The sequence below is a fragment of the Cucumis sativus genome, chromosome 4 (genome assembly GCF_000004075.3).
Source record: "Cucumis sativus cultivar 9930 chromosome 4, Cucumber_9930_V3, whole genome shotgun sequence".
Classification (NCBI taxonomy): domain Eukaryota; kingdom Viridiplantae; phylum Streptophyta; class Magnoliopsida; order Cucurbitales; family Cucurbitaceae; genus Cucumis; species Cucumis sativus.
The window spans coordinates 24,420,470-24,447,269 of record NC_026658.2 but is presented as its reverse complement, the minus strand read 5'-3'; the positions used below and the strand labels follow the sequence as shown (position 1 = coordinate 24,447,269).

General features: G+C 33.2%; 5 protein-coding genes and 1 long non-coding RNA gene across 11 annotated transcripts; 5 read left to right on the top strand and 1 right to left on the bottom strand.

Moving 5' to 3' along the window:
* The first annotated feature begins 916 nt into the window (after positions 1-916).
* LOC101205344 (uncharacterized acetyltransferase At3g50280) lies at positions 917-2,646 on the top strand. Its single transcript, XM_004141338.3, has one exon. It carries the CDS (start codon positions 1,187-1,189, stop codon positions 2,591-2,593), a length of 1,407 nt encoding a protein of 468 aa, XP_004141386.2. The 5' UTR covers positions 917-1,186; the 3' UTR covers positions 2,594-2,646.
* A 761-nt stretch (positions 2,647-3,407) lies between these two features.
* Positions 3,408-5,140, top strand: LOC101205099 (uncharacterized acetyltransferase At3g50280). The gene has a single exon (XM_011655816.2). The coding sequence runs from the start codon at positions 3,482-3,484 to the stop codon at positions 4,844-4,846; it is 1,365 nt and encodes a 454-aa protein (XP_011654118.1). The 5' UTR covers positions 3,408-3,481; the 3' UTR covers positions 4,847-5,140.
* A 2,679-nt stretch (positions 5,141-7,819) lies between these two features.
* LOC101204849 (uncharacterized acetyltransferase At3g50280) lies at positions 7,820-9,663 on the top strand. Its single transcript, XM_004141337.3, has one exon. The coding sequence runs from the start codon at positions 7,923-7,925 to the stop codon at positions 9,315-9,317; it is 1,395 nt and encodes a 464-aa protein (XP_004141385.1). The 5' UTR covers positions 7,820-7,922; the 3' UTR covers positions 9,318-9,663.
* A 1,879-nt stretch (positions 9,664-11,542) lies between these two features.
* Positions 11,543-13,605, top strand: LOC101204608 (NAC domain-containing protein JA2L). 4 transcript variants are annotated; one of them, XR_004215795.1, is made up of 5 exons: positions 11,545-12,076; positions 12,197-12,255; positions 12,375-12,741; positions 12,859-13,193; positions 13,273-13,605. XR_004215795.1 is itself a non-coding variant. In XM_004141336.3 (4 exons), exons 1-3 carry the CDS (start codon positions 11,600-11,602, stop codon positions 12,973-12,975), a joined length of 906 nt encoding a protein of 301 aa, XP_004141384.2. In that variant the 5' UTR covers positions 11,543-11,599; the 3' UTR covers positions 12,976-13,193; positions 13,273-13,605. The 4 variants fall into 4 exon arrangements, 1 of the variants encoding a protein (XP_004141384.2); XR_004215797.1 differs by having other exon boundaries at positions 11,547-12,076; positions 12,430-12,741; XM_004141336.3 differs by lacking the exon at positions 12,197-12,255 and having other exon boundaries at positions 11,543-12,076; positions 12,430-12,741.
* Positions 13,606-14,156: 551 nt separating this feature from the next.
* Positions 14,157-17,066, bottom strand: LOC101215751 (probable BOI-related E3 ubiquitin-protein ligase 2). 3 transcript variants are annotated; one of them, XM_004141216.3, is made up of 4 exons: positions 16,822-17,066; positions 16,600-16,700; positions 16,021-16,313; positions 14,157-14,824 (listed from the first exon to the last, which is right to left on the bottom strand). In XM_004141216.3, the coding sequence occupies exons 1-4, from the start codon at positions 16,896-16,898 to the stop codon at positions 14,297-14,299; spliced, it is 999 nt and encodes a 332-aa protein (XP_004141264.1). In that variant the 5' UTR covers positions 16,899-17,066; the 3' UTR covers positions 14,157-14,296. The 3 variants fall into 3 exon arrangements, with proteins under 3 accessions (XP_004141264.1, XP_031740606.1, XP_011654117.1); XM_031884746.1 differs by having other exon boundaries at positions 16,021-16,337; positions 16,822-17,045; XM_011655815.2 differs by having other exon boundaries at positions 16,021-16,307; positions 16,822-17,044.
* A 7,527-nt stretch (positions 17,067-24,593) lies between these two features.
* On the top strand, positions 24,594-26,559 carry LOC105435302. The gene is made up of 3 exons (XR_969350.2): positions 24,594-25,096; positions 25,300-25,421; positions 26,109-26,559. It is a non-coding gene; the product is annotated as an uncharacterized LOC105435302 (long non-coding RNA).
* The last annotated feature ends 241 nt before the right edge of the window (positions 26,560-26,800 follow it).

Sequence of the window (26,800 nt, the reverse complement as noted above, 5' to 3'; positions counted from 1 at the left end):
ATGCAAAGTATAAATTATTTTATGTTGGTGGCTAATGGCCAGAAATCTCCCTCTCCCTTTTTAAATCCATTTTCTCTACAATTTCACATACTTACAATCTTCAAATTTACTAAAAAAAACACACCATAGTTGTCTCTCCCATCTCCCTTTTTTTTCTTTTTATCAAATTCTTGACAGAGATATACCGTGTTGTGAAGATTGCTTTATTGAGTATTTCAAATTTGTAAATTACTTTTGAGAGAATGCTTTCACTTCTTGTTAGTTCTTCATTCCCAAATTCATTGCAAAGGTTGCCCTTCATACCTAAAAAGAGATACAGTAACGATTTGATCTTCAAGTATTGGAGATATGGTCTTTCACCAGAAAAATAAATAATACTCTATATCCCCCCTTTTTTTTGTTCCTAAACATTTTAAATAGTTCCTTAAATCGGGTGATGAGACTACTTCTATACGTGGATGACAAGATTGTCAAGTAAGAATATCACTCTTAAAATACTAGTGTTTTCTATTTTTAATTATAGATCAAATGGTAAATTGATTTTTTATTGAAGAATTCAAAAGTTAAGTTGCCTTTAAGATTTTAATCGTTATTATTTTACTTGTCAAGGATGTTAACACAATACAGAAAAGTTCTTTTGATTTGCTTGTCAAATTTCAATTTTAAAAAAATGAAGAAAAGTTAATTTTTAAGTTTATTTGATAAATGTGTTGATTATAATTTTATGTTGGCTAGACATTAAAATTTTAGGGACAATTTAAGAGATATAATCAATTTGGAGTATGATCTTTCATATAAGTCCATTTGAAAATTAACAGAACACTTTGCACCAATGACGTAACTAAATTTTTAAAAAAGTTTTAAAAGAGTGAAACAAAAGTTTAGAAAAGTTTAGAAATCAAAATAAAAAAATATATATAAAATTGAAGTATCAAAGTAAATTTTAATCCACCTTAAATAAATAAAAAGGAGGTTGTAGGTCAATTTAAAGACATAATTTCTTTTAAAAAAAATGGGTTTAATTGGGACAGAACTTTTATTTTTGTGAAATTTCTGTGCCCACTGCCCACTGCCCACTGCCGACTGTCCACCGCTTCTTTATTAAATAAGAGAGATCAAAGTTGAATTAATACCTAATTAGAAGGAGCAACGAATCTGAAAACACATCTCTCTCACTCCCACCTTCATGGATTCCCATCATCCTTCAATCCGACGCATCTCAGAATGCTTTGTCAAACCAAAATTCCTTCCCCAACAATCAAATCAACCCTATCATTTGATCCCTGGAGATCTCGCCATGCTCTCCGCCCACTATATCCAGAAAGGCCTCCTCTTTCCTAAACCTTCCCATCTAATCAATCAATCTCCACACCCTTTCATGCTCCATCTTCTTCACCGCCTTCAAAATTCCCTCTCCATTGCTCTCTTTCATTTCTACCCACTCTCCGGCCGCCTTTCCACCGTTTCAAACGACCAACAATCTTCTGTCTCCATTTATGTTGACTGCCTTAACAGTCCCGGAGCCAAGTTCATCCACGCAGCCCTTGACATCACAATTTCCGATGTTCTGTCCCCGGTCGATGTGCCTTTACTGGTCCAATCTTTCTTTGACCATCACAAAGCTGTTAATTACGACGGTCATACTATGCCTTTACTTTCCGTTCAAGTAACAGAACTACTCGATGGAGTCTTCATCGCCTGTTCCTTCAACCATGCCATTGGCGACGGAACCTCCTACTGGAATTTCTTCAATATGTGGTCGGAAATTTTTCAAGCAACGTCATCGGATGGGGATGAGATTATTTCGATTTCCCAACCGCCCATTCTTAAGCGATGGTTTCCTGATGGGATTGGTCCAATTATCAATCTACCCTTCACTCACCCAGATCAATTTATCAGCCGATTCGAAGCACCGGAACTCAGGGAAAGAATATTCCACTTTTCGGCAGAATCCATTGCAAAACTGAAAGCAAAAGCTAATTCAGAGTGCAAAGCAAAAGAAATCTCCTCCTTCCAGTCGTTGTCTGCACTTGTATGGCGATCCATAACACGAGCCCGTCGCGTGCCTGAGAATCAAATAAGTAGTTGCAGTATGGCGGCGAACAACAGAGGAAGATTAGACCCAAAGTTGTCTGAAAACTACTTTGGGAACGTGGTTACATCAGTAAAAGCGGAAGCAAAAGCAGGGGAGTTGGTTGAGCGAGGGGTGGGTTGGGCAGCGTGGAAGTTGCACGAAGCTGTGGTTCAAAACACAAACGAAAAGCTAAGAAAGGCGCTTGATAAGTGGATGGAATCTCCATTTACTTTTCAATTGGGTCGATTTTTTGACCAATATAGTGTCTTGATGGGGAGCTCGCCGAGATTCAATAAATATGGGAATGAGTTTGGAATGGGGAAAGCAGTGGCGTTGCGGAGTGGATATGCCAACAAGTTTGATGGCAAGGTTTCTGCTTATCCAGGATATGAAGGAGGAGGAAGTATAGATTTAGAGATATGTTTGCTCCCACAAAATATGGCCAATCTAGAGTCTGATTTGGAGTTCATCAATTCCATCTCTTCTCCCCCTCACTTGTCATTCAATCATGATCTATGAACAGATTAACCATTCAGTAATAATATAATGATATTCAAGAATAATTCTAAAAATAGTCTAATTCAACTAAATTAACAACTAAACAAATATTAAACTATAAAAATATACCAATTATCCTATAATTTTATATTGCCTTCATTATTCTTCTCTCTCTCGAACTTACTAAAAAAAACTAGAAATTACTAAAGGAGACATATGAGATGTATGAGAGAAATTTATGAGTATTTTGATAAGAGTTTGCTCTCATCAAGGGTAGTTCTCTTCTTTTAGGAGCACACGTTGCATGTGTATCCTTTTCAACCTTCTCAAGGATGAAACAAGAAAATTGAGCTCAAGACACCAATTAGACTATTTTCTCTATCACTTCTATCAATACAATCGGCAACAACATTATTACAAGATATATTTTAAAGTTGGTAGATTAAAATAAAATAAATCAAAAAGTTTAGAGTTTGTAAAAAATTATCTAAAAGTTGAGGAAACAGTGAGATAGAATCATGATTTCATTACTAGTTTATGTTACACTTGTCAATATGCATGTGTAGAATGAATTTTGTACCAAACGCCTATCTTTATTGAAAATTCTCCTGTCGTTTACATCATCTCTTACTATATGGCTTTGATTCAAACTCTTCCTATAATCCACGAAGCTTCAAATCCTTAGAAAACTAAAACGAGTGGTTGGTAGAAGAGACGGTTCAATCTTTGATTTCTCTCTTGGACATGTTTAATTTTTGTTTCACAAGAAACTCCCCCGTCCCAATTTGAGAACTGTTCAAAATTGATCATACAACTAAATTACCAGCTTATGTATGTTTTATTTATTTAAACCAAGCTCCTCAAATTCAATTCATCCACCAATTGGAAGGATAAACTAGAATTCATAACATGAATCCAAATCTCCAAAATATTGACTACATCTCAGAATGCTTCATCAAACCTCACTCCGCTCCTGAACAATCAAAACACCCATATTACCTTAGTCCATGGGATCTTGCCATGCTCTCTATGCATTACATTCAAAAGGGTCTTCTCTACGCCAAACCTCTCGCTACCCTCGATGACTGTAGTGGCTTCATCGACGATCTCTTGCGAAAGCTCAAACACTCACTCTCAATTGCCCTCGTTCATTTTTACCCACTAGCCGGACGACTTGTAACAACCCGATACGAAGACGAAGCTTCTTGCCTTGTTTATGTGGACTGCAACGACAGCCTGGGAGCAAAATTCATCCACGCGCGTGTCGACATGACGATTTCCGATGTTCTTTCGCCCGGCGATGTGCCATTGATTGTCGAATCGTTTTTTGACCATGACAGAGCAGTCAACCATGACGGACATTCCAGGCCGCTGCTGTCCATTCAGGTCACTGAATTACATGACGGCGTCTTCATTGGGTGTTCCATTAACCACAGCATCGTAGACGGAACTTCTTATTGGCATTTCTTCAATATGTGGTCAGAAATATTCGAAGCACAGGATGACAATGTTTCCATTTCACGCCCTCCAATCCTCCAACGGTGGTTCCCAGAAGGCCATGGCCCAATTCTAAAGCTTCCATTCACACACCCAGATCAATTTATTAACAGATTCGAAGCGCCCGAACTCAGCAAAAAGCACTTCCACTTTTCATCGGAATCAGTGGCGGTATTGAAAAAAAGAGCAAACACAGAGTACAAAACCAACAAAATCTCCTCCTTCCAATCCTTATCTGCCTTAGTATGGAGATCCATAACACGAGTCCGTGAGCTGCCACCGGATCAAACCATCGGTTGCATAATGGCAATAAACAACAGATCAAGATTAGATCCACCCTTATCGGAAAATTACTTCGGGAATTCGATTCATACAATAAAAGGAGTTGCGACGGTGAAGGAACTGCTGGAAAACAATCTTGGATGGGCAGCGTGGAAATTGCACGAGGCGGTGGTGAACCACAAGGACAGTATAGTGAGAGATTTTGTGAAGAAATGGGTGGAAAGTCCGTCCATATACAGAATAGCCGGAATGTTTGATCCGTTGAGTGTGATGATTGGAAGCTCACCGAGATTCAACAAGTACGGGAATGTGTTTGGAATGGGGAAGGCTGTGGGTATTAGAAGTGGGTATGCTCATAAGTTTGATGGGATTGTAACATGTTATCCAGGACATGAAGGAGGAGGAAGTATAGAATTGGAGATCTGCCTTCCACTCCATTTCATGGCTGCTCTTGAGGCTGATGGCGAATTCATGGATGCTACTACCACTTCATAACATCTTCTCTACAGCGCGTAATACCATAATTGTTACACTTGAATATCATTTCAATAAGGATGGTTGTACTTGTACTCTACAAATGAATGTTAAAGAGAGTAGATTTTATTGAAATACTAATTCTACATCAAAAATAATTTAACTGATCTTATCGAGGTGGCTTTTGTAGTGAAAGAAGTCAAGTTTCTAACGTTGGATCACGAGGAGGTATCCTGTATTCACTTCTACCAAGGAAGTAACGCTCTAGCTCGTCCCTTGATTCATAAAGTTATGAAGGAGACTCTAATTGACTAACATTCTCTGTTACATTCCGACTAGTTTTAATCTCAACTGTCAAAAGACTTATTCTTGTATAGTTTTGTTTCTAATCTATTCAAAATAAACCAACAAACTCACCCAACATAGTGAAATACTAATTAATATCTCAGCATCAAAAATAGGGAAAGGAAACACCTTTCACAAATCCTCCCCCAATATTATCCTTAAACTACACAATTTGAAAGATAAATCTTCTATCTGCTCACAAATTTTTAATTTGAAGTATAAATACATTCATACATCTTATTATCAATGTCAATACAGATGCACAAGTCTCTGATTATTATAAGAACAAATAGTATTTTAATGTTTTTTTTAATATTTTCTATGATATAATGAAAAGATTGATTCACTTCTCTTCCCAGTTTCAAAGTTAAAAAACCTACGAAAATATTGCATATAGATGAAAATTTAATACCATTATTATTATGTGATTTTCTTTTATTGTTTATATATTTATTTGTTTACTATTCCCAATTTTTAAAAAATGCTTGGATACTACTTTAGTTTATATGTATTGAATTTGATTTTCATCTCATTGGTTTAAAGTACTAAAACTAAAATTAATAAATATTTTGATAGCAAAATGAATACTTTTATAAGGATAGTATTTAAACCTAAAAAAAGAAAAACTACTCTACCTTTAGAAAAAAATTGAGGTATTTAAGAAAGAAAAAAAGAAAAGACTCTCTAGTTTTAGGGGCCGTTTGCGGGAAGGAAAGAAATAAAGGGAAAAAAGAATAAGAAAAATGAGATTAAGTGGAGGAAAGGATTACTATAATCCTTTCACTTAATCCTTCATCCAAACAAGGATTATAGTTTGGATGAAAGATTAAATGAAAGGATTATGGAGGATTAATCTTTGTTTAGATGAAGGATTAAGTGAAAGGATTATGGAGGATTATTTATAATCCTTGTTTGGGGGAATGATTAAGTGAAAGGATTATGAGGGATTATTATAATTCTTGTTTGGGAGAAGGATTATTTGGGGAAGGATTATGACAAAAAAAAAAAATTGTATTTTTTTTCATTTGTGTAATTTTTTTTTATTTGTATGTCGACTCCAATATGATAAAAAATACATAATTATTTTTTACTGGAGATGAAATTATTGTTTTTTTTTTCACAAACTCAATACAAAATGAAAAATGTGCTAATATTTTTTGCATTTGTATAAATTGTTCGTACATTAAAACCTCTACAACAAAAGATTGTATTCAAATTTATTTTTTTAGTTAGGTTGTACCGTAATCCAAGCGTTTACAAAAAAATTGTATTGATTTTTTTTTATTTTGTATAAATATTTTTATAAGCGTTTACTTGTAACGTACACCTAATATACTTTGAAAAGTATTTTTTTTTTCCATTTGTATCATAGTTTTTTCTTTCTTGTTTAACATTAAATCAAGTACACAAAATAAAATGTATTAAATTTTTTTACTTGTGTAAAATATGTTTATGAAATTTATATCATTTGCCTTCAATGTGTAGTTCAATTTGATCCATAAATCCAATACACTAAAGATATGCTCTTTTTTTTAGTTTATGACAAATATTTGTTTTTTTCCACCGCAACCCCATATGAGAAAGAAATTGAATTACATTTTGTATTATTTTTTTTATTTATGTAAAATATGTTTCTTCAAATTGTACCGTAAATAAAATACAAAAATAAATTTGTATTTTAAGTTTATATCATCAATACTTACAATAAAAAATTGTATACTGTTGTTTTAAATTTTTCTTTCGTTTACTAATTTTTTTCTTCATGGGAACCATAAACAACATACTATAGAAGACGACTAATTCATTTGGCACAAAGAAAATGAAGAAGAAAAGAGGATGATTAATTTGTTTGGAAAAGAGAATAAATAAAAGGATTAATTTGGAGAGAAGGATAAATAAATGAGGAAAGAGAATAAGGAGAAGAAAGAGAAGTATTAAATTGGAAAATGGAAGGATTATATTAAGAAATGAAAGGATTAAGTGGTAATAAATGAAGAAAGAGAAGGAATAAGAGGGATTAAGAGTAGTATTTTGTCTCCCCTTGATCAGTGGGCTAAACAAGAAAATGACTAGATAGTCATTTCCTTTCTTTTCCTTCTTACAAACGGCACCTTAAATTTTACAAATAGATATATTAAGAAAAGATGTTGGTAGTAGAGAATGAAAATATATTTTTTTTATACCCTTAACTTCTTCAATTTTGCACCAACCACTTTCATTCATTTTCACCAACCTTCACAACAAACTCATTTTAATTTATTTTTAATCAACCTTGACTTTCTTCTTTTTATGTTTGTTTCAATTTTGGCCATTTTTTTCTTCTTTTTTCCTATTTTAATTTCAAGCAAGATGGAAAAAGTTTTAGGGCAAATAATGAAGAAGGGTTGAATTTTATGCCAAAAATACCATCAAACTATTATAAGTAATTAAAAGATACTCTTACTTCAGTTTACTTTCAAGTATAAAAACCATCCTTAGTTTCAACCCATCCCATATCCACGAAGCTTCCGGGTCTAAAAGTATTTGAAAGTGGAAACATGTGTGGTTGGTTGAATATTTTGGTTATTTAAACCTTTGTTTGTTCCCCACGAAACGTATCAAATTGGGAGCCCTTGAAAGTATAATATTATATGTACCTCAAACATCAAACTTTTGGCCTCACCTTACCAAACACCAACCCTTCTATTTAATCAAATCATCCCCTCCAGCAATCAATAAGTGAACAAAGTAAAGTGCCTTCTCCACAACTCCAATGGATATGAATAATCCCACTCCTCATCACAATCTTCACTTCATCTCACAGTGCTTTATTAAACCTCACACCATTCCTGAAGAATCAAAACAACCATATTACCTAAGTCCATGGGATCTTCTCATGCTCTCTGTCCAATACATCCAAAAGGGTCTTATCTATTCCAAACCCCCCGCCGCCCTCAACGATGATGGTCAGTTCATTGAAGATTTATTGAGAAAGCTCAAACACTCACTCTCAATCGCCCTCGTTCATTTCTACCCACTCGCTGGACGATTTGCAACAATATCATACGTAGACGAAGGTTCTTGCCTCGTTTATGTTGACTGCAACAACAGCCCTGGAGCCAAATTCATCCACGCTCGTCTCGACATGACCATTTCGGATATCCTTTCACCCACTGACGTCCCGGTAATTGTCCAACGTTTGTTTGATCACGACAGAGCTACCAACCACGACGGTCATTCCACCTCCTTACTGTCTATTCAGATCACTGAATTACTGGACGGTGTCTTCATTGGGTGTTCCATTAACCACAGCCTCGTCGACGGATCTTCTTATTGGAATTTCTTCAACATGTGGTCTGAGATATTTCAAGCAGAGGACGACAATTTTTCAATTTCACGCCCACCAGTCCTCCAGCGTTGGTTCCCCGATGCCCACGGTCCAATTCTGAAGCTCCCATTCACAAATCTCGATCAATTTATTACCAAATTCGAAGCACCCCAATTGAGGGAAAGAATGTTTCATTTTTCCCCTGCATCTTTGGCGGTTCTAAAAGCCAGAGCAAATACAGAGTACAAAACCAACAAAATATCCTCCTTCCAATCCTTATCTGCACTCGTTTGGAGAAGCATAACACGAGCTCGGGGTCTATCACCGGATCAAACCACCGGCTGCAGATTGGCAATCAACAATAGAACAAGGCTAAATCCGCCACTACCCGAAAATTACTTTGGGAATTCAATTCAAGCCATAAGAACAGCTGCCACTGTAAAGGAACTGCTGGAAAACAATCTCGGGTGGGCGGCGTGGAAATTGCATGAGGCCGTTGTGAACCACGATAACGAGAAGGTGCGAGACCATGTGAACAAGTGGGTGGAATCTCCGTTTGTGTACCGTATGGAGAAATTATTTGATCCATTGAGTGTGATGATGGGAAGCTCTCCTAGATTCAATAAGTATGGGAATGTGTTTGGTATGGGTAAGGCTTTGGCTCTTCGAAGTGGGTATGCGCATAAATTTGACGGGAAAGTATCTTGTTATCCAGGATCTGAAGGAGGAGGAAGCATAGTTCTGGAGCTGTGTCTTCGACCAGAGTTTATGAGTGTTCTTGAGGCTGATGAGGAATTCATGAATGCCACTACTCCACGTGATCCACTTCACTACTACTAGTATCGTTGTTTTTGTGCACCAAATCAGTACCAAAGCTCCAAATTATTTCAAATGTAAGAAATTTGTTAGTTTCTGTGGCCTTTTGTTCTTCTTCATAGTTGTTCTTCTTCATAGTTGGTTTTCTTTTTTCCTTTTTACTCTAAACAACATTAAATGTAAGGTCATACTGAGTCGATGCTACTTTCCTTGAACACATTTGAAATAGAATTAAAGCGTCGCCCTTTTTATATTTTGGAATCATTGTGTTAGGTAAGCTATGCTACATTTAGATTTCAATCATCATGTTGATTTGATATAACATGTTATCTAGTGAGTATATCAATGAGATTTCTTTTTCCATGTGTCATAGTTAGCCTTCTCAACTCTTAAGTACTGTCCACTTTATTAGTAATACCTTTTAAAACTTTATATAAATACTTGATGGCCATATTCTTAAAACTTATATATAATGATCATTTTATAAGAAAATTTAAGCAAACAGGTAACACATTTTTAGGAAAAACATAATTCAAATTTTCTTTATGTAACACATTCCAAATATTAAAAATAAATATAAGTTTCTAAAAAATTTAAAAGCTTTAACAAAAAATACATCTAACCTTAAGCTTCAAAACGTAAGCCTTAGTGATGCTGCCAACTGGTGCGGCCACCATCTACGTTTTTCATTGTTCGTAAATGGTATGTCTGAACGGACTGGATATTAATCAACTTATTGCCCACAACTATTTCCTGCTCCTTTTTCTTAATATAACTTTTGCTCTTTGCATTTCTTTTTGTCTTCTTTTATGCAATTAAAAACTTAATAGAATCGTCTGAAATGGCCAAAGGGTTGAATGAGCTGGAATTTTAAGGTTTTAAAAAAGTAGAAATTTTCTTTCAGAACATGGTTTAACAACTCTATTGGTTATCTTCTTAATTACTAACCTGGAAGAGTTGTGAGTCATAATAGTGAGCCATCCCAAAAACGCAGATGGTGACGACATATTGGTTAGCTGCACTATGAAGGCTTACGAAATTAGGGCTGGATGTATTTTTTCTTTCTTAAAAGCTTTTAAATTTTAAAAAAACTTATATATGTGATCAATATCTTTTTTTTTAAAGTTAATTTTAATTGATTATAATTGGCATGTAATCGGTAAACCCTTGAGTACTTTAGGGAGGTTAAGTTAAGACTGAGCTTTCAAGGAAAGAAGTCAAAAGAGGAAATTTGTTCCAAGGGTTGAAGGATGAGTTTCAAAGTAGGCAGCCAAAGGAGAAGGAAAAAAGTTCAAAGTTTTGACTTAAGTGTTGTTAAGCTAAGGGATTGAAGCTATTAGTTTGGAAGTGACAAATGAATTTCTAAATTTATTTATGATCATGAATTTAAAGCTAATAGTTTCATTATATTAAAAGATATGTCTCTATTCATTTAGTAAATAATTGGTTAAAGCTAAGATTTCAAACATGCTTTCATGAATTTATGCTTGTATGTTCTATGTTCTAACACTCACGTTTCATGTATGGACAGGTTATAGATTAACGGTCAAGTAAAGTTTATAATATGTATCTCAAACATTTATAAGTTTCAAGATATACACGTTTATGAAATGTTATTCAATTGCTTAAAAGTAAGATATTTATGCTTAACGGTAGCTAGGAAAGAATGTTTTTATAAAACTGTTACTCATTGGGTTTTTTTTCTAGGTAGTCAACCAATCAAATTGTAAAAATAATTACATATAACCAACGGTAATGATGGCAAGTAACAACAATTTTTTTTTAAAAAAATGCAACATAAATAAATTGAGTTGTAAAAGTATGGTGAATTTGGGATATGTTTTAAGAAGTAATTAAAAAAATTATACTTAAAAAAGAAAAAGAAATTGGTATAGAATAGAATTGGATGATTTAATTTTGGATTAAGAATAGATAGCATGAATGGGATGCATTTTTAAAAAAAAAAAGGTTAAAGGAACTTGTATTTGTGGGGGAGGAGAAGGGATTTTGAAGTGCCAAAAAGTCTTCCACATACCCGTCATTGAACCAATCACAGCATACAACCAAACAAATTGAGTCAGTTTAGATATTCAATCGCTTCCCTCCAATTGACTCCACGTGTTGCTATAATGGCAAGTGGATATTTGTAATCCCAGATCCAACGGCTCACACAAAAGAATGAAATCAGCCAATTGTAATCACCTTACGCACCCAACCAAGAAAAGCCTTCAGCTACAAGTTTCCGCTTCGAGCGCTACAAATACTCACTCTTAACTTACCTTCCGCTTTCTCCCCCACAGGAATTCATGGAACTTCCTCAATCTCTTCAGCCCCCTTCTTCTTCTTCTTCTTCTTCTTTTTCTTTTTCTTCTTCTTCTCTCCCTCCCGGTTGCCGTTTTTTCCCCTCCGATGAACAACTCCTCCGCTTTTACCTCTCCAACAAGGCCTCCGGACACAATGACTCTAACTTAATCAAAGACCTCAACCCCTTCGATTACGATCCTTTCGATTTGCCCGACTCCGCTTGTTTCTCTTATGGTTCCAAAGCAAGAAAGAAGCACTGGTACTACTATGCGCTTACTGCTTTTAGGGAAAACGGTGGATGGATAAGAATGAAGACCGGGTATTGGAGAAGGAAGGGGAAAGTGAAGGAAGTGACTGGCCGTCGGGGACTTGTGCTTGGGATTAAGAGAACTTTTGTTTTTTATTTAGGCAATTCGATCAACAAATCTCTGAAAACTAATTGGATCATGTACGAGTATGCCCTAGACCATCGTTTTAAGGTACTTCTATTGCCCATTTCTTTTCAATCTATCGGAAATAGAGTCAATTTATTCTGGCGATATGTTTTTCTTTCCCCTTTTCATCGTTCTCTAATTGTAGAACGTCCATGGTTTGTACAGAATGTATTGAGTTCAAATGGTTCCATCAGCCTCTTTGATGGTCAAATAAGCCGTATTTGGTATGGGTACTGTGATAGGCTTTTCCACTAATTTGCTGATCGTATTAATTGTCATCTATGGGTTTAGAGAGGAATTTCCGTTTACTGAGTTTGATTATGTTATCTTCACTTTGGGACAGGGTTTTGGGGGTAATTGTGGCTTTCTAAGGTCGAAAAATTGGCTTTGATCCACAGGCTTCTTTTGTTCTGCATCGCGTATTTGTAAGTGGTCGAGGAAATAGGATTTCGGGTAATGGCTTAAGTTCTTATGGTGATGGAAGTGTCTCAGCAGTATTTCATAATGGTAATCAACAAGACGGAATTCAAGTAAATAATTTGGTTGATGCTGAACCTTGTGAAGGGGATGCTATGAATACAACCAATGTCATCTCAACACATGAAATGGGACGTGCTGAGAACTCAAATTGTCTACTTATCACAGATCCTGTTTCTGCTCCTGCTGCTACCACTTTGCAAGTTCCATCAAAAGCTTTCCCTTGTGAGATGGTAATATCAATTTGTATCAAACACCTTCCTGATTCTATGTTATCAATTTCATTTAATCCCAAATGCTTGGTTTTTTACCCTCCTTTTGGTGCATAACATTTTTTAATTTGTGTGCAGATGACTTCCTCGCCTGTAACCCCTCCTGGTACAATGCCTACTCATGTTATAGATAAAGAGCAACTAATCTCTATTCTGGAGGGAGATTTTCTAGAACTAGACGATCTTTTTGAATAATTTTCCTCATTCAAAATCATTACCATCAGATCTCAAAGACATCAGATGACGACTGTTAATTTTCAGGCTTATCCCTGCCTGATGTTAAATTCCATATGGGGTTCAAATTCCTCAGGAATGGAACACTATCTAGTTACTGAACCATCTATTAAGTGTGAAAGAAACTCTCAGTCATGGAGTTAGCAAAGATTGGATAAGGGAGCAAATTACCAACTAAGGTAATTGACTGCTATTCTTTATCTTGTTTGTTTTAATTTGTTCGGGAAATGAGTAGTTTTTGTTTTTTGTTTGTTTCAGTGGATGTAAATTTGCAATGGGCCAAATGTTTGGCATTTTTCTCCTGATGAACGAGGAGGTGTTGGTTTATTCAACGAAATTGGGAGCAAGACATGAATGTAGGTGTAATTAAGGCTTTGTTGTGTGTATCATGTTGATGATCTTCCATTGACCATGAAGCTTTGGAAATCTTTGGTTTTATCCCTTTCCTGTTTATGCTAACATTATATAATTTATCAATCAACTCTTTAGATCTGCATTTAGCAGGTCATCCCTTAAATTCCCCTAATCTTCCTCCATGTTAAATTCCATAGAGTTCGATGAAGATCAACTATAAATTCTATTCTGCATATAGATTGAATTGGTTACCTGTTGGCACTTTTCTTAGCTTAGTATTTTTAAAAGATGATGGCATAGATATGTTAGTGAAACAAAACTTTGATATTAATGCGTATCATAATTGGGTAATTGGTTGTATGTTTTATCCAAAAAAAATTCTTTAAATCCATTTTTTTTTTCCAATTATGGCTATTTGCTACATATAGGTTTTATGTACATCTCTACCAAGCTATATTGTGATGGATCTTTTAAAAAAATTATCAATTCTATGGAGTTGGGAACAATAATTTCTACAGCAATCGTTCTTTAAACAATAATAAGGGCCTGTCATGGTAAAGACAAATTTAGCTATTTTTCAAAATGAACGTTCAACTTTCTGTTTTCTATTGAAGACATAATAAAAACTGCTCAGAATCATTTCTATTTCTACAAATTTCATTCATTCACCTCCCTTAGACTTTGTAAAGTAAATCAAGCTCTTAGGTTAAAACTGGATACAAACCTCGTACTTTAGGGTGGTTAACTATGAATGAAAAGTAGTTTATAGACAGATCAATATCAAGATGTGAAGTCATGAATTCTATGACAGCTCTACGAAATATGTATAACATAAGTAAACAACTTGGGGGAAACAAGTACATAATTATCACAAGAGAAATGTATATGAATTTAGCATATATTTGGGGGTCGTACACAAATTATCCTTTTACATATAAACTTCCATCCCTACAAATTTCGACGATTGACACACAGGGCAAAATGTAAGCCTACTTTCGCAATCCTTGCACAGGCAGAGATGCTTACAAGGGAACAAAAGCATGCACACTTCATTAACCCTGCAAGCCTTACAGTACATCAACTCCTTCACATCATTGCTGTTGCTACAAAGCAGTTGAAAATCAAGCGTCCGACCATTGCAGCACGATGCAGTGTCTTCAACCTCACTGTCCCCACATCCCTCCTTGCTATCCCTGCTTTGAGCATACACCTGCTGAAGATTGAACTTCAGGGCTGTGATCATGTTCTCGTTATACCTAGCGCGCTGCTGCCAAGCACCAGCTTCCACTGAAAGCTGCTCCATTCGCTGTTCTAGCTCAATGTTTTTCTTGTTGATACACTCCACCTCAGCTTCTTTTTCACGTAGCTTTTTAATAATTTTTTCCTCTACAATCGAGAGAGTTTGGAGTTGATTTGCTTGGATCTTCTCTAATATGGAATGCCGTAGCCGATCACCCTATAAATAGAATGAGGATTAGAAGATGAAGGTATATGGTTAAAATTTAACCTTAAAAAATATGGTTAAATTCAGGACCCACAATCCACACACTATTGAAATAGCCATGAAGTCATTCTTGATGTCATACAACATCTCAAAGAAAACCACTGTGGAAATTACAAAACGAGCAAGGCCACAACTAATCAGAAAGAAACTATTAAACTAACAAAAAAAACGCCACTGAAGGATCAATATCAAAGGGCCTAGAAGGAGAACTCTGGAATATGCTTCCAGATCATAATATTGTAAGTTCCTTGAAAATTTAAATCCAAATTCAAAAATAAGTATAACCCTGATAGTCTACAAAAGAAGGATTAGTACAATGATGGGAAGGGCAAGCTATAAACCCCAATGTCTATGAATTAGTTGGTTAAAACTAAGGTAACGATATATTTAAAACATTACCTACCTTAATCGAAAGGATTAAGAAGTTATCTCATGTGACTAGTTGATGTATGTCAACTTAGACATTCAAGATTAAAGAAATATGACAAGAAGATTCAAAAGCATCTAAAATAATAGAAAGCCGAGCTCAAAATCAAGGAGAACCAACACTCTGAAACAGTCTAAACGGAGAAAATAACCAGTAAAGCATGCCAACACATAGAAACAAACATCATGGTAGGCATATTGCATCTTGTCTTCTTTCATCAGAAGGACATGAAGATTACCAAGAAATACATTCAAGATCCAACAACCCCTAATTTTAATGTTCTGCAGAAAATAATTAAAGACACTACATGATAGTATCAATAAACCTCCGTTTAAGTAGAGGGAAAATTAAGTTAGTATGCATCAGAACTCGGAAGGGTATACTTGGAATAGAGGTAGATTAAGACCATCGGGTTGAAGTAACTAGCATGAGAATAAGAGAATAATGTACCACCTCACTGGAAAGTCTTATACTTCTTTTTAATGCTATACTCATATACCAACCCAGCTACATAAGAAAGTCCTATACCTCGTCCGAACCTCTATTTCTTAAAGAGGTATGCTTGGGCTCAGGAAGGATTTCATTTTTTATCCAAAGAACGTAATAAAAGTAGTACTTAATTAGTTAGTCTGAGTACCCTGACTTTTCTCCCTGGTTTGAAATTTTCCAGTTTAGTAAATACTCTATATATCCAATGTTATGAAAGTATGGTAATCCAAACCTGAACTTTAAGGAACTTCTCAATTTCTTCGTCCTGTTGCTGCAATTCACGATCGATGTCATCACCTACAAGAGAAACCAAAGGAGAGTCTCCCGTCGAAGCCATACGAGTGTTGTCAAGAGATAAACCCAATCCTGTAGAAACTGGACGTTGCTGCAAGAAATCAATGGATGATATTTGGGAATTATTCTCAAAAAGATCTTGCTCTTTCAATCTCTTCTTCTTGGGTTCAATGCCATACATCCAGTGTAAATCTGCTACTCCATCACTAGCATCCTGACCAGGGGCTGTACCTGGTGCAAACCCGACTACATTAACTAATATAACAGAAAAATACAAGCGGGAAACAAAAATGTTAGTCTCAAATAAAACTGCAGATGGAACTAGCCCAGACAACTAAAATCAAGCCCAAAGTCTTTAAACAATCGAACAAAATAACCAACCGTTTTGAGAAGAAATACCGTTTTCTTTAAATGTTATACCAACAAACCAGCAAAAACCCAAAATTTCTGGAGAAGAACAAGCTGACAGAAATGAAGAAAGAGAGAAAATAAAAGAAAGGAAAGGAAGAAAATTTACATGGAGGAACGTAGGGAGGATGCTGGGAATGATCCTGCAAAGTAAAGGAGTTGAAATAGGAGATCGGTTGAGAAACATGACCATCGGGAGTGTACAAGTTGCTGCAATAAGATAGGAGAAAGCGGAATTAGAAGAATGGAAAACAGATTGAAAAGAGGGGAATCGCTAGGGTTTTAAAAGAAAAACTTTTCGTGGTTTTACATTGTGAAGAAGAAAAATTACCGAAAAGATATAGATTGGTGTGGCTGTTGGTGTTGAGATTGATAGTGTTGTTGGTAGTGATTCTGAGGAAGAGCCATGGAGCGATGAATTGCCCGAGAGAGAAAACGGAGGAAGGAAGGAAGAAAGAAAGGAAGAAATGAAGGAAGAAAGAAGGTGGAGATCAAGTAGATAGCTTGTCAACACCAATACGCCACTGCTGCAAATTTTGGCAAGCTTTCCTCAATTTTGTTCGACACCCCCTTCAACTCTTCGGAATTTGTCTTTCTATCCTCTCTAGGCCCAATTATGGCTACAGCCTTTCTAGGCCCAAATTCTAGAGTCCTCTTCTTTCAAGGCCTACTTTTTGTGGACAGAAATCTCGGCCCATCGACCCAAATTGTGAATTCCGCCTGTAAATCATCACCTCTACCCAACCCACTACCTATCACAATCATTCAACAAAATTACAAATATGTATCCTAATTTCAATCTTACCATCAAATCTTATTAAAAAGTAATAGACTAATATTTGCAATATTCTACCGATCATAAATTTTTATTGTTTATAGACGGTGACAAATTAATATTTATAATATGAATGTTCACTATAGTACATAACAATTATTATAAGCAACAATTTATCTTTCAAGTAATATTGATAGACAATAAGGATTAGACTAACGATCACTTAAACTGCCCTCTAAATAGTTGACACTTGGTTGGCTTTCGTTAATAGAATCAAACTCTCCCTAAATTATTCACTCCAACAGTATGGTCTCATTAGACTCCTCTAACCACTGCAACTTCTCTTCTCATAAAATGTTGTTCAACTTGTCTTATATGGATAAATCTAAAACTACTGTCTCTCCAAGAATAAGCAAAAATCTAGCACACACAATAGAAGAAAACTTGAGTAGTTTGTACTTCACAAAATACAAAACATAAATTGCTTGATCTTCACAAAGGAAGTATGACAACCACCTTATTAAGCAAAAAAAAAAAAACCTAATTAACCACTAATGTAATATAATCAACACACCACAATGTTTGGATTTTTTTTTACTAATACAAAAAGAAATTAGTTCAATAAAGAAAGAAAATAAAAGAGTTTTTTTTTTTTTTTTTGTTACGGTCCATTTAAACAACAATAGCAGTATGTACACAAAGAAAAGAAAAAGGAAAAGAATGGGTTTATGTTTTCTCCCTCTCAATCTAGATGTCTCACACACCCCAAAGAAAGTGAGAAGATATGGATGAACTTTTTTTCCTAAGGATGCCCTATAAAAGTGATGACAAACATGAAAGTGAATATGCTTCATTATTCATCATGGCTAAACCCATATTTTAGGATATATGTTATTGGAGTTTGAGGCTAAAAATAAAATACTAAAAAACGAAAGAAAGATGGAGGAGTTTTATGAAAAGAGACATCTGAATTAGGTTAAGATATTCCATAACATTTGATGGTACTTTGGAGTGTGTTGTTTTTAGAAATGGGGATTAGGGAAAGAAGAGGGGTATGGAAGTGGAAGCTTTTAATATTGGTTGGGTTCAATCATCCAATCCTCTTCCCTTATTCCCTATAAAGCTGTTTTCTTCTTTCTTTTTGTGGGGTTTCTTTCTGCTCTGTGACTTCTCTTCTTCCACTTTGTATCCACTTTTCTACTTTTCTAATATTCCCTAAATTCATTACTCCAAACCAATATTTTCTTTTTCACTCTCTTAAAACCTCCTCTTCTCTTTTTCTTTTTCTTTTTTTTTTTTTCCAATTTTGTATTTCCTCCATCTTAGTACTTTAAATCTCTTTTTTTTTCTTCCCAATAATGTCTTAAAACTCTTCCTATAATATTCTTAGATTTTGGTTTTAATAATTTGTTGATAATTAGCCTAAGAAACATTTTTAAAATGGACCAAATTTGTGAATTTTTTTTTGTTTTTTTCATTTTCATACATTACCTCACATCTCTCTCTCTCTCTCTCTTCCATCATAATTAATTAAACTTGTTTTTCTTTTAATACCTTTATTCATTTCCCTTTATTTCTCTTCTCTCTCGTTTTTTTTCTTTCTAATCATTTTCTATTTTTGTTCTTCATTTCATTAACCAAACTGTAGTTATTATTATTATTTTTTAAAAAATCTATTACTTTTCTTTAACTGGCAGGGTTTAATTTCTTTTTATTAAATTAATAAAATAGTTCGTATTTACCATTATTTTAAAAAAAACAATTTGTAAAAAGATATTACATACACATGCATTTTTTTAATAATTTTTTCTAATTGAACTCATTCTGGTTGACAGCATTTAGGACAAATTATAATTATTATTGTGTTAAATTTGACTTGTTTTAAGCATGTTGTAGGATTTTTTTTATTCTATCATATATACTATATTTTATTTTAAAATAACAAGTAATAAACAAAATATATCCATATTGTAATTAACCTCATCGTATTGTAATATAACTATAGGCAGGATTTCAAAATAAATTATATAATATAATTAACCTCATCATCTTGTAATTCTCAATTAACGTGTTAGTTGATATGAAATTTTAAATAAATTCATTTCAAATGTTTGATGTACTAAACAAAATAAGTAATTTAAAATGATCTCTTGGGATTCAAATCATAAGATTTAAGACCATTTCTTCCAAGTTTTAGAAATCGGCCAAATGAAGGGTTGAGTCTGAACTGATTTGAATTGTGTAAAGCGCTTTTGTTTGTGGAGAATTAGCTGTCTTTTATTTGCATCTGTAATAATTATCATTCTTAGAAACATCTTCTTTTTAACAGAAGAAAAAGAAGACCAAAATGAAGAAACAAAAAGATCCACCAAACGCTGAAATGATTTCCATCAACTTTGGTTCTGTTTTCTTCTCTCCACAACCAACGCACCATTTATTAGTGTAATACGGAACACAAAAGAGATTTTCCTTTTACCAACTAATCATATGTTTGGAATAACACCATGCACTTACAACCAACAATAAAACACAATTTTCTACGCAATGCATAAAATATTCTTCAAACCCCAAAACCACCTCTCTCCCACAACAAAAAGAGTGTATATATACCTAAAAATTTACAAAGTTATAATAATAGATGGGATGGGGATAAGGCAGTGGGTTATGCCCTAACAAAGGGTGTTAGATTTGGAAGTAGAATTTGTTTCTGTGGATTAACAGAAAAGAACAAAAAAAAAAAAAGCATGATGGTGTTAGGTGTAGGACAAAGGGAAAAGAAGCATCATTAGTCCCATTCTAAATTTCCCCACCACGATGCATGTTGGTACCGTACATCCCCTTACTCGCAATATTTTCGTCCTCAAAACATTCTTCCATTCATCTAAAAAAATACTTGGGTACATCGGAGGTGTCACCCATCTTTTTAAAACTCAACTTATATATTATACCACATCACATTTAACCATAGTTTGGAGTTCAAATAGTTTTTAAACCTTCCGGTGGCCACCACTTGGACAACTTGATTCCTCCATTAGTCTTTGGGAGAATATTTGCATTTAACTAGTTTTACGGTCATCGGAAAACAAACTCTTAGAAAGTTATTCTCCTAGCTTAAATATTAGTACTTTTTGTTAGCTTTTAGATTGGGGCTTATCTCTAGCCTGTTTGTAATAGTCCTGAACTTTGTATCTCCGGTGATTTATTGAATATATTTATGGGGATGATGAGGGTGTCCACCTAGGGAGAATGTTTGGGTGTGCCTATTAACTCTACAAGTATTCTTTTCTAAAAAAAAATTAAATTGTTTATAGTTGTGTACGTTCCTGAAATAAAGTAAAATAGAGTAGTAATAATGATCCATTTTAAATTTGATATATAGACCAACTAATTATTTTGTTTGTTGTTAAATTAATATTAATTATACATTTTATTTTAATTTAGAATTTATTATAATATAATTATTTTTTAAAAAATATCATGACCTAAAAATGAAGCTATCATCTTGTTTAGTAATTTAAATTATTTGATAAAAAAATTCAGAAATAATATTATAAAAAGAAATTGAATCGAGTTCATTGAAACCCTAATGAAGATTGAATAGAAAAAGGAAAAATGCAATCTAAAATTCCAAGAATGATTAGCAAATTTTTATTTTGCAAAATAATCATAGACGATAAATTAGTGTAGTTAAATAAAATCTAAAATTAAGGGAAAATGATGATATATAAGGGGGAATGGGGCCTTATGCAAATTGAAATAACAGTGCTATCATCCCCATGAAGTTCTTCCCTTGGGTTTAGCAACAACTTTGATGGATGTGAACACTAATTTTTATCCCCTTCTTTTTTAAAAGTAGTTTTAAAAGTACTTGAGTGGTGAAAATTTTAGAGAAGTATATACACTGAAATGTTGTGGGAATTTAAAGTTATGAGCAGAAGATTGGATCTTTTTGCATTTGCATTTGCTGAAATTGACCTAATTTATGTCTTTAATAATAACAATAAGAAAAAAGTGAGGAGAGAGATAGAAAGAGAAGTTATAGAGAAAGAGAGGGAAAAGGAAATAATGGGAATGGAAGAAAAAGAATTGACACAAACACAAGTTGTTGTTGTTGTTAGCTGTGTACTGTGTATTTATATATGCTTTTAACAAAAACAACAAGGTGGGGTTTTAAAAATTCACTCTCTTTCTAAAGTGTTTTTCTTTTCTTTTAAGTTTTTTTGGTAATAGGAAACTCCTTTTTGCACTTTAGATTTTTAGAGAGAAAGATGCATCAAATTCTTGGAGTTGGCGAAGCAGTCTTCTTTTTTTTTCTAAAAATTCTTTCATCATTATCATCACATACAAAACTGTCCTTTCTGAAGCACAGAATCTTTTAATTTCTATCCATTTTACTTCAATCAACACAAAATTTTGGTAGCAACATGAAAAATATCAACAGAGTATTTGCCAAAACTAAGAATTCACAGAAATTCCTCGTTAACTCTGAGATAATGGGATTGGTAGTACCCTCATCGTATCCAAAGACGTGTTAATTAAATGATGACCCTCATGAAAGGTGAGGGAATTAAACGTCTCACTAGCGTAACGATTATTGATCTAAAAATATTAAGCCAAAGGACTTTGAACATATTATCTTCTTACAAAGGTTATAAGTTGTAACTATGTGGCAGGAAAAGGTGAGTTAGTAACAATGAACTGTGCTAAAAATGCTATAGGTCAACTTTCTATATGTTTTTTCATTCGGGCATTTCATGAGTTCTATGAAAATCACAAATGATGAAAGGAAGAAGAGGTGAAGAATTCATCTTCTTGTTTTGTTTTAAGGAATTTATCCTTCCAATTGATCCCCTTTTTGAAGAAGATGATGGGATCAACTTTTTTATGCCTAAGTAGTTCTCCTTAGCTATTATTGAAATGCCTTTTTCTTTTGGTTGAATAATTGTTTTAGAAATGTGTTTCCTTTGAAAATTAAAAAAAAAATTATGTAAATAGAAATGAAGGAAGATTATAAAAAAAAGAAAATACTTCTATAAAATTTTAAATTCTACCCATAATTGAAATTTTTGAATGTTTAATTTGATGGATGGATGTTTTTATCATTAAATAATTAATAATGATTTCTTTTATTTTGTTGAATAAGTATTATTAATTATATTAATAGATAAAAGATTATCCTTATTAGGAATATTTATCTAAATCTTTTAAAAATAAGATTGGAAAGATATGTTGGTTTCTTCCTTAAAAAATCGTGAAGCTTCGTCAAGCGAGGTTGACGATTCCGAACTCTCAACTCAAAAAGATAATTTTTGTGGAAGTAGCTTGTCGAAGGCACGGTGATCATCTTATGAGATATGAAAACTTACTGAGAAATAATTATTGACTAATACAACTATGGATGAGTTGATAAGAACTATGAAGGAAGACTGAAATAGATGTACATCGATCAATAAATTCAGTAGAGTATGAGTTTATCTTCAAAAATATTCAAGCACACATTCTGGGGGAGTCTGTTTGTCTTTATTTAAGTTTATGTGTTAACTTAAACTGAATTGTTTATAGTCATAAGTTGATCATTTTTTGAATTTTAATTAATAATATTTATTTTCTAAGCTAAGAAGTTCTTCCGACGATGTAGGTGGTATTTGTCGAATTAAGTTACCAAAGCCTTATGTGTTATTTATTTTTTCTGTTTCTTTAGCTATTTTGTCAGTTGATTGCTTTAAATTTAGCTAAAGAATATTATCAATCATCTCATTAATTTCATTCTCTAAGCTCTCCAAATTTTGTTCTTCGTTACACATTTGTATCGTACTCTTCGTGTATCTTTTTCATATGAAAAATAAAATGTTTTAGTGCTTATACCGATCCCTTCTTTTCCTTTATTGACTTGTTACAAAAATGATAAATTTAGAATGTATACAATTTCTTTTTTACGAATGTAGGTATAAATATTGATAGTGTATGCATGCCATTTGGCGGAATAAGTTTAGCATATGCTTGTTCAAAAAATAATAGTACCAATCCTACGTAGCATATATATGAGTACTGATTAAAAAGGAAATGAGACATCCAAATAAATTGTTTGATTTTCCTTCTTTAAGTAAAAGCAATATTCTCACCTGATTTGATTGTATGGCCTAAAAGTTTATTAGTTTAGAGGCATTCATGAGTTGTAAATAAAAATAATTAAGAACAAATAAAAAAGTTCATTCAAAATTAACTTATTAGGTGTGTCAAATAATAATAACCTAACTTTACACCTAATTGATGAAAACTCTTGGATTAGACGCATCGATTCACGTTGTAGAAAGAAACAAACTTTGCTTTTATTCAACAGTGTCCTTTGATTATTAGAATATAATAATTGAACCCCTCAACAATATGGCTTTTAGTCTCCCCTTATTATGTCATTTCTAATCAAAATCTAAACATATAAAAAAAAATAGTTAAAGACTTTTTTTTAGAAGAAGAGGGATTCGAAAAATTACAAACGTCTTGATCGTTAATACTAATACAAATTAAATGGTATATTAGTTTAACTATAATCCTTAACTTAAGTGTCTATGAAATTGGATTTGTTGTATATATGTCTCTCACACAGTCTTTTAATAAAGTTTCTTCTTTCACAAGCACTCCCATAGATTTGGAGTGGTTAATTAAAAGAGACATTTAAAAATGAATTATACATCATTAAAACTAAATGACGACTTTATAATTACAACAATTTCACACTCTTAGTTCAAAAAAACTCATCACTAAAATTGAAAACCATAGCTAGAGATATGTGATTACTGTTATTATTATTATTTAGTTCAAATGATAGGAGATTAAATCCTCTAAAAATTTATATATTATTGAACCATATTGATCAAGTTGGCCGACCCATATGAAAATCTCATATATATATATATATATGTCAACACATGTATAAGAGTGTAAATTATTTTATAACAAGATATATATATATATATAGACAAAAAGAGAGACAAAGTCACGTGGTTTAATGAAAAAAGAAGCAAAAATCAATTAATAACCAAAATGTGTAGCTTCCTAAATGTGAAGAATTATTTTAAGTAAAAATAGAGTGTGCAGTGTAGTTTGTCAATATTATCAATAAGAATGTGATGAAGAATACCAAATAATATTAAGAAAACAAAATGAAACAATTAAAAGATCATGAAGGGAGGTTAGTATTAATTAATTAGTAATAGAATATATAATACATGGCATTTTAATATTTTGGGTAAAACCTGGAAAGCAGTATAGCATGTGAGTTTATAAATAAAAGAGATGTGGAAAATTGATTTAGAGAGAGAAAGGAAGAGAGGGAAAAAAGATAGGATAGGATTTGGAATGCAATGCAAATGGAAATGCATCATAAACAAGGTAAAGAAAGGGCAGAGCGAGCAGCATGCAGTTTAATTTTCATATACTGTCTGTCATATATGGTCAGTACTGAGTCAGACAAAAAAAGAAAGAAAGAAAAAAAAGGAGGAAGAGGTTGCCAATACAATACAGACAGAAGAAACAACCAATTTAACCCTTGTTGCTTTGTCTTCTTCCTTTGGTCTTTTGATTCCTCTCTTCCATTTGTCTTTCCAAACAACCATACATCATACATATAACTTATTATTATATTATATTAATCAAACCCAAAAGTACCAACACTTCTCTCTCTAGTACTACTCTCTGATCTACTGCAACACTGTTCAATTCAAACCCACACAACGTCTAATTTCAACATTCATCTATTGGTACAATAGATGGAGCTGGCGGTTGTGCTTCCATTTAACTTAAATCACCCAGTTTTAGTTCATCATTAATTAAGGTGGACAATCTACATATGTATATATATTCACCAAAACTTTTGATTACTTGAAACTTCTGCATGTGTTTCTGTAATTTTTTTTATTTTTTATTTTTGGTGTGTTGTTTATTTCTCATCTGCATTTGAATGATATAAAACGTATCTTTGTCGTTTTAAAAAGAAAATAAAAATAAAAATTGAATATAGCTTTGGAAATTGAGCAGTTTGTGTAGAAATGAAGATTGGCAGTTATTGATCCCGGGGATGGATGGAGGAGGTGGTGGTGGTGGATGGTCTTCCACAGAATTTGAAGCTCTCTGGGAACTTAAAACAGCCTTTCCAAAAGGTTAGTTAAGCGTCAACTTCAACGATGTGATTGTTCCTCCTCTCACTCTTCTGCATTCCCTGTTTCTTCTCTAAATATAATATAAAAATATAATTCAAACCACATTATAATATTCTTTCCATTTCTTTTTTTTTTTTACATCAAACAAATATATTGTTTTTCTTCGTATCCTTAAATCTAAATTACACCCATTGACTATCATATATTGAATCCGAACCTTTTATCCTTGTATTTATCACTACCCAATCCACGATCTCTCTACAAAACATTCCAAACCTTGAGTGTACTAATTTTAGCTAAATTTCACTTTAATATTCTCTAAAGAAAAAATGTGGGTAGGATTGAGGGTTTTCTTCGAATTTAGAATTTTTCAAATGATGTTTTTTCATTTAATTTTCAAAATAGTTATATTTGTGAATAGAAGTAAGAGATTTTTTTTTTTCAACACTCTATTGATGAAGAAATTTTAAAAGAGGGATGTTATATAGTATAAGAATTTTCTCGTAACCCATTTATTTTAAAAAAAGTATTGTTAGGTTACAACGTGAAATTCTCTCAACCACAACTTCCCAGAATTATTAGATAAAAGTAATATTTAAATGCAATTCAAACTACACTCAATTTCTTTTTCTTTTAGTACAAGAAAATAAATCTGTTACATAATAACTTGGGATTTGTCTGATGCAGCGCGCAGCGGAAATGGGAGAGAGTGTGGTGGTTTTGTGAAATGACTGCGCCAGGAAGTTTAAAGTGAGGTGGTGATAAATGGTTTTGGATAGAAGATCTGAAAACATACATACATATATATATATATATATATGTATGTATGTATGTATATTTTGTAGTGAGGAACAAAGACAGAGGTTAGGTAATGATCCGACAAATTAATGACTGACAATGAGATTCAAAAGTTTGAAAATCAGCATATTCCATCTTCCTTGTTGCCATTCCCTATTTTTTTTTTCTTTTAACATTTTGTAATATAAATGCAACGAATCTTACGAATGATCTGAATATTCATGAACTTCTTTCTATGTTCTTGGAAGGTGACAGATATATATATATATATATAGATGTGGAAGAAGAAAAGACAACTTAGAGGTCTACATTTTGGCTTCTCTCATCAGATTTAACCTCATATCCTACTTCTCAGACACATCGCATTTTCCAGATTGTCTCTCTCTCTCTCTCTCTCTCTCTCTCTCTCTCTTTTAATTACAAACATGACATAACTTGTCTAAAATCCCAAATTTTCACATCTTAATTTGTGAACTTTTTATTATTGCATTCCTTTTAAATTCGAAATAATATAACGGGAGTACTAAGGCTGTACAATCTATATACTTTATATGTTTTGTGGAGCCCCTAATCCCTCGACC